Source organism: Arachis ipaensis, chromosome B06 (assembly GCF_000816755.2).
Source record: "Arachis ipaensis cultivar K30076 chromosome B06, Araip1.1, whole genome shotgun sequence".
In the NCBI taxonomy this organism is placed as follows: Eukaryota; Viridiplantae; Streptophyta; class Magnoliopsida; order Fabales; family Fabaceae; genus Arachis; species Arachis ipaensis.
The window spans coordinates 124,951,431-124,959,388 of record NC_029790.2 but is presented as its reverse complement, the minus strand read 5'-3'; the positions used below and the strand labels follow the sequence as shown (position 1 = coordinate 124,959,388).

Here is a 7,958-nt window from a genome sequence, read left to right as displayed (position 1 = left end):
GTACAAAAAGTTAATAATTAAATTAATTTTTAAAAAAAAAGATATTTTTTAAATTTGTTTATGAAAAATTTTATTAATTAAATTAATTTTTTAAATATTACGAATTAAGAATAAATATCATTCGATTATTCCATTAACAATTTTCATCAATAATTAATAATATAAAATATTAATTGATAACATATATAACATCTAATATCTTTAATTGAACGTGGACCAAATATATTTTAAAATTTATCAATTTAGTCGCTAGATATATTGGGAATAGGTGATTAAAAAAAAGGACAAATAAGATAAGAATTGAAATTGAATAGAAAAGATAAATTGTAATTGAAATAGAAACAAAAAAAATAGGTTGAAATTAAATTAAAATAAAATTACTCTACTTTCTATCCAATTTCTTGATGAAATAAGAAAGGGACTCCTACTCCTCTACCTCCTACCTAATTCCCCGTGTAACAAGAGAAAGACTCACTCAACATCATTTGTTCACATAACGGTTTCATCACGAAATCAAAAAGTATTTTAGTATTTCTAATCACTCAATAATGCTACTACAATAGTTAAGGAGATATTTATAACTTCTTACTAGGTTAAAACAAAGAAAATCCTAAAATTTACAAACATAAAATCCAATATAATAATTAAATAAATAAAAATTAAAACACATCAAAATAAACCAATAACTATTGAATAATATTTGATTTCTTCATATCACGAACATTTGACGTATCAATAAGATTTATGTAATTGGAAAAAAGAACTAAACTAATAGATTTTTATAAATATATTTAGTCAATATTCAATTAGAGTTGCCAACTATTATGTACGTTGTCAATTAGTATTCATAACATGATTGTTAACAAAAATTGTTAACGAAGAGATTAAAAAATAAATATAATTAAATTTTCTCTTTGATAAATCAATTTAATTAAAAAAATTAAAGAATATCTTATCTCTAATAAACTAATTTAATTATTAACCCAAAATTTCACTTACTTGAGGTTTCGCGTGACGACCTGAACTCGCATTTGCGGACCATGTTTCCCGTGCCTGGTTAATTTGGTAAGTGAACTCGTATTTTTGGACTCCTTTGGCCTAATATATAGGTTTGTAGCTGAAAGGAAAATGGACTAGGAAGCAAAGGATGAAACATTTACCATTAGCTCAATTTTAAGTTTTTTTTTTTTATTAAAAACTCATTTCTCTCCAAAAAATTTTTTTTCTTTAAATTTTATGCATATTTTGTGAATTTTCTGTGACATTTAACTTTTTCAAATAGTGAGTTTCAACAGTTTCTTATTGAGTTTGAATTTGTAATTAAAAAACATCTCTTTAGAGAGTTAGGTTGACAAAAATATTGGTACATTATGTTAAGATTATTTTTAAAAGATACGACAGGTATAAGTAAACAAGAAAATTATTAAAACAAACTTAGCAAATTCAGAGATAAAGCTACGTTTAACTTGAAAGAGAAAAAGTAAAAAATTAAATATTATGTATATACTAAAAATTAGTTAATAAATTAATTTTTATATATTTATATATAAATATATATAATTTTTATTTTTAATATATATTTTATATTTTAATATATATATTCTATATTAATAATTAAAACGTATCAAAGCAAGCTAAATATTTTTTTTTTTTGGTATTCGCAAGCTAAATATTATTACTGACATCAATATCAGTCCATTACCAAGAAAGAAAAAACAGAGAAAAAACCGACTATAGCTGGCCCATATTAAACAATGTATAACATGCACATCAACCGAACCTTAGAAGGCTTTATTAGTTTAAGAAAAAATATAGAATACTAATATACTATCTGTTAATTTATTGCTAATTTATTATATATATTCACAAAGACACTTTTATTAAACACAATTATAAATAAGAATTGGCATAAAAAAAATATATTTATTAAATATATCCACAAATACACTTTTATAAGTTTTATTAAACAAAATTATAAACAAGAATTTGTAAAAGTTGCCATAAATACTGTAACGCAGCGGAATTGTTTAATTTAATTGTTATCTTCAATCCCACTAAAGTTTTCCCACTTACTAGCCAATTGTGACAACGCATGCGTTGAAGAACCAGCATCTTTCTTCACTGCATCAGCAGCATAAGCTTTTAAATCCTCCATTCTTTTGCGCATTGCTTTTCCTTCTTCCTGCTCCATTAGACACTTTATCACCTTTGAAACTTCCTCCTTTTCAACAATACCATCTTCTCCAATATTCGGCCTCACCGCCACTTTGAGTCCATCAACTAACAACACAGCATTCATCCTCTGCTCTGCAAAGAGTGGCCATGTGATTATTGGAACTCCCACTTGCACACTTTCCAACACCGAGTTCCAACCACAATGACTCAAAAACCCACCAACTGAATCGTGACTAAGGATTTGTACTTGGGGTGCCCATGATGGCAAAACCAAACCTTTCTCTTTGGTTCTTTCTAGAAACCCACTTGGTAAAAATTTCAATGGATCCTCGTTCTTTTGGTTGTCTAAGTAAGCAGCACTAGATGAATCACTTGGTGCTCTAAGAACCCATAAAAACCTTTGACCACTCAATTCCAAACCCAAAGCTAGCTCATTGATTGCGCTTTGAGAGAGTGTTCCGCCGCTTCCGAAAGAAACATACAAAACAGAACTATGTGGCTGTTTATCCAACCATCTTAAACACTCTAATTCCTCATCACCATCATTGCTTGATGACCTTTTTTGTGTAATTGGTCCAACAGCATAAAAGCTGAAGCAACTTTTCTCCTTTGCAAGTGCTTTCATAGCAGCTGATTCCAATTCCAAGAAGCTGTTGATTATGAATCCATTTACATTACTCAATCCTTTGGAACGTTCTAGATAGAGTTTGTAAGCATCACTGGATCGATTTTGCATTGGAGATGGAAGATCTCGCCCGAAAACTGGTTCACAACCGGGTAAATAGATAGGATGTTGTAGGTCTTTGTACTCACCGGTAACTTGCTCATCAAGTTTTGGCAAATGCAAAGACAATGAGAGAGCCATAACTGTAGAAGGGAAGTAAATGTAGGACAAGAAATTGAACTCCTTAGCGAATGAAAGTGCTTCGAAGGCGAAAGCATCTGCGATCAAAGCTGCAAGTGGTTCCCTTAAGGTGAGGGATTTAAGGGTGTCACGAATTGATGGGAGAGAGAGGGTAACGGTTTTTTGAATAAGAACTCCAGGGTATGCTCCTTGGGGCAAGTCTTGTTTGTTGATTGAAGGGAGAAGGATGGAGTGAATGTTTGAAGGAAGAGTTTGAAGGTAGGATTTGGTTGAATCTGGGTGTGGCCCAAGTGAGGGAATCATGCAAGTGACATGAAAATTTGGGTGAAGCTCCAAGAATCTTTTGGAGAACTCAAGTATTGGAACTAGGTGGGTCAAGCCAGGACTTGTAACAATAGCTATGCGCGTTGTTTTTGCCATCAATTGGATTGTACGAGAAAAGCTATGGTTTTGATTTTGGTTCAGATATGTAAACTATATAGGGAAACTTTTCCTTGTAGTAGTTGACTAGTTGTGTCCAACTTCCACGTTGTGAAATGAGTTTCAATTAGGAGTTTGCTAACTAGTCTAAATTCTAAGCATACTTTTCAAACTATAAAAGTAGAAGAATAATTTAATTGAAAAAATAACACTCTTAAATTTTTAATAATAGGGTAAAGTTCTGTACTAGTCTAACGTTTAAGGTTAATTTTATTTGGTCCATAATGTTTTAATGGTTTTATTTTTATCTCAAAACGTTTAAAATAACATCGATGTATTATTAATAGGTGAATTATATAGTAAAGATGTAAGTTTACAGATTTTTCCTTTAATAGAATAAAAGAGAGATTAATAAAGGTAGGACCCACATTTTCAATAATAATAAAATAATAAAAAATAACTATAAAAAAATTATATTCTCTCTATACCACTCCAATCTGTACAGTAGAGTGTCCCTTATTAATAATGTTTTTGTTAAGACTAAATTTATTCAACTCTTTTTTTTCACTTTTACTCTTTCAATAAGTGCAAACCTCATTCTTCTATTTCTTTCTTCTTTTCTCTTTTACACTATTAATTCTTTAAGAGGGATTTGAAAAAAAATAAAAAAATAAAAAAATAGAGTTTAAACTTATTGAAAGGGTGAAAATAAAAATAAAATTGAATAAACATAACTTTAACAAAAATATTATTAAGAGTACATTAATTTTACTGTGCTTAATTTTATACGGATAAAAAAAATTAGTACAGAAATCCAAATAAAAGGAAAAAAAGTGTAGAGACCCAATTAAAAAAATTGGTACATGAATTCAATTAAAAAAAAATATAGAGACCTAATTAAAAATTTTGCGAAATTATAAAACCAACAGAGTAATTAAACCAAAATTAAAATAAAATTTATCCCAAACATTAAAAACAAAAACAATACTTTAAAATAATAATAACAATATAAAGTTCACTTTTTTTTTAATTAAGTTAGCAAAACCTTCTTTTCCTCTAAATATTTTTTTGTACATGGGAGATACCGTTCATTGAATATAATGCAGATGCGGAATGAGCATCAGGAAACATTTTGGAGTCTTCTCTTTATTCTTTCATTGTTTATTTCATTTTAAAATGAAATTATTAAACTTTCAAAGAGGCAGTTGCGCAATGACGTAACGCAATACGCACCTGAGCTGTTTTGATCTTAAAATTTTCACAGGCCACGTAAAACAAGCTAGATTGATTTTGTCATCTAATATATTTGACATAAAAAATGCAAGATGAATACCAAATTTCAACTAACACATGTATTGTTGGCAAAAATACAAAAAATTAATATTATTTTTTTGTAAAAGACAAACAAATTTTTTATTTGATAAATTTATTATGTATTTAATACAAAATTTTATAAAAATAATTAAATAATTATTTTGTTAGTAGTTTTATTAGTGAATGATGTTAGTGGTTTTGTTAGTGAATGATGTTAGTGGTTTTGTTAGTAGTTTTGTTAGTGGTTTCGATAGTGAATGATGTTAGTGGTTTTGTTAGTGAATGATGTTAGTGGTTTTGTTAGTAAATAATGTTAGTGAATAATATTAGTGATTTTGTTAGTGAATGATGTTAGTGGTTTTGTTAGTGGTGTTGTTAGTGGTTTTGTTATTAAATGATGTTAGTGGTATTTATATTTTGGTACATGATGTTTGCAGCCCCAGCGATGTATTTCGAGCATGCGACGGCAGCAGGGTATGCGTCTGGAAGAGAGGTACGTTCCGTACTTACAGATGGCCGGCTTATACCATCTTGCGAGGCTGAACGAGAGATGGTTCAGACTGGATGAGTCCCTGGTCAGTGCGTTCGTTGAGCGCTGGCGTCCAGAGACGCACACGTTTCATATGCCGTTCGGAGAGTGCACTATTACACTGCAGGATGTGGCGTACCAGTTAGGACTGCCAATCGATGGACATTATGTTAGTGGTTGCTTGATAGATTTTCAGACGTACATCTAGGGTGGTCGGCTAGCTTGGGTGTGGTCCCAAGAGTTGCTGGGTGTGTTACCTCCTACAAACCAAATCTAGAAGTTTGCAGTGAACTGCAGCTGGATCCAGGAGACCTTTGGAGAGCTTCTTGAGGGAGCCAATGAGCCCATAGTTATGAGGTATGCCCGGGCCTATATCATGATGCTGTTAGAGACTCAGCTATTTGCCGATAAGTCTGGCAACCGCATTCACATTAGGTGGCTCTCATACGTAGCTAGGCTTGAGGACATGGGTGGGTACAGCTAGGGATCAGCTGCTCTGTCGTGGTTATACCGGTGCATGTGCCGCATGGCGAACAGACATGTGGTCAAGTTAGCCGGACCATTACAGCTACTTCTGTCATAGATCTTCTGGCGCTTTCCTGGATTTAGACCCGCTGGATATGATACGTTCAGCTGGCCCTTGACCTCGAGGTACTATTAATTATTCTATCGTCTGCTATTATTTCATTATATCTACGTTTATACTATTATATTATTTGGTGTTATTTTCATTTCGTGATAACAGCGAGCAAGAAGGGATCTCGAGTTGCGATGTAGAGGCTCAGGATAGACCTCTTACAGGCTGGGGATGTAAGTATCTGACAAACTCCTTTTGATTATAATCTCTTTTAGACTAGCAAGTGTGCATGGCTAAACGAAGACAGTTTGTATTCGCAATTTATTTGGATGCCGTATAGCTCTCCTGACATTCTTTAGGTTGTGCATCCGGAGATCTTGGAGCCTCGGCATATGGCGTTATGGAGGTGTGTGACGGTGCTGATATATTTTGCCATTATAGAGTGGCACCAGATAGCCTAATCAACCATGTGCACCCATTTCCAAACTCAGAACACTTCCCAACGTACCTGCGATAATCAGACTCCACCACTTTGTACTGTACCCCGCGTCGGATGCTATACGTCTTCATGCTTAACACAGCCTCCTCTTTATCCTGAAATTGCTGACCAACCTGAAACTCTGTAAGACCTCAAGTACCCTGGGTATCTCTAACACTAAATCCAGTGGGTTCCGCAGGAACTCCCTCCTGTCTCATGGCATCCAAGTCCAACGATGAAAAGTGCGGAGAGTACTGCTGAGTCCCAGAGCTAGAACCACCGCCAGCCCCAGCTGGATTACTCGCTGCAATGTCATCGCCACTGTCATCAGCAATGAGGTCAGGCTCCACATCATCATCACCATCATCATCCAGCAATGCATCACCGATCTCAGCCGGTGCCCCACACTGTAAAGAAATCGACACCCTCTCCACGATACCAACCTTTCCGCCACCACTGCAGTTGAGATCAATGGCGAACGACGGGGACGCAACAGGCTCGTCCTGAGGTGCATTCACAGGCACCGACGAAGATGCACCAACGGGCCTCAAGCTAGAACCGACTACCGTGCCTAGAGTTTGAGTATTCCGGTTCGAACCTCCCGAGCTAGATACCACATTAACCAACTTTGCCAACAACTCAGGTGTCCTGACCTCGGAAAAATGCCAAAGACAATGGAACAGGACCTGCAAATCCTCGTCACTCCCTATAATGAAAGAATCATACTTCACGTCATCTCTAAGCACTGAGATCGAAATGCGATAGAATAACTTCTGAACCTGTTTCACGCCTTGCAGCCCAAGTTTCTGTATTATAGAATTCAAAAAGTCATCGAATCTCGTCGTAGGTCTCATAAAAATACTTAGAGGATCTTTATCAGTGAACTTCACACCAGAGCATGTTTTTCTCTTAATCGACCCTCTATAATGCACCAACACTACAAAACTCTCCTTACTAGCCATTTTTTCTCACTCAAATGAACTCAATTCATGTTCACACCATATTTATATATGTCTGGGACTTCCTAATTCGAAACAGCCAATTTCAAATTATATATACGTAATTCGAATCAGCTAGATTCGAACTGCCAATTCGAATTGCTCACCATAAAATTCGAATCAGGTTGATTCGAACTGCTCAAGCATAATTCTAATCAGAGTGATTCGAACTTTCCCATGTGTAATTCGAATCAGTATGATTCGAACTATCTAGCATGCATATTCCCTCATAATTCGAACTGCATTTATTCGAATTACCATTGTCTTTAATTCGAATTACGTTGATTCGAATTACATAAATACATGCTTTTGGTTAATCCATGTCTCATTTTTCCATTTGGTTGAATCATATAATATCTCATCCAAACTAGCTTAATACTACTATTTGCCCTCAAAATTCAATCTTTAAAATATTATTTTGAGAATACATATTTAGTGTTGGATATTTTTGTCGCATTTTAAAATTATGTGAGAATATTTTATCGATACCAATATTCAAATGCATTTTTATCAGCGATAAAATTATTTAAATGTATTTTTTTTATGATTTACCCTGTTATATATTTTATACATTTATATACATTATTTCATTTAAGTGTTTG

The 7,958-nt window shown here is 33.6% G+C and overlaps 2 protein-coding genes across 2 annotated transcripts; both read right to left on the bottom strand.

Moving 5' to 3' along the window:
* LOC107605308 (hydroquinone glucosyltransferase) lies at positions 1,906-3,610 on the bottom strand. Its single transcript, XM_016307148.2, has one exon. The coding sequence runs from the start codon at positions 3,458-3,460 to the stop codon at positions 2,033-2,035; it is 1,428 nt and encodes a 475-aa protein (XP_016162634.1). The 5' UTR covers positions 3,461-3,610; the 3' UTR covers positions 1,906-2,032.
* LOC107647604 lies at positions 6,511-7,320 on the bottom strand. Its single transcript, XM_016351672.1, has one exon. It carries the CDS (start codon positions 7,318-7,320, stop codon positions 6,511-6,513), a length of 810 nt encoding a protein of 269 aa, XP_016207158.1.

What these genes read in the sequence shown, in the direction of transcription:
- LOC107605308 (XM_016307148.2), bottom strand. Translation starts at nt 3,460, where the DNA reads ATGGCAAAAACAACGCGCATAGCTATTGTTACAAGTCCTGGCTTGACC.
- LOC107647604 (XM_016351672.1), bottom strand. Translation starts at nt 7,320, where the DNA reads ATGGCTAGTAAGGAGAGTTTTGTAGTGTTGGTGCATTATAGAGGGTCG.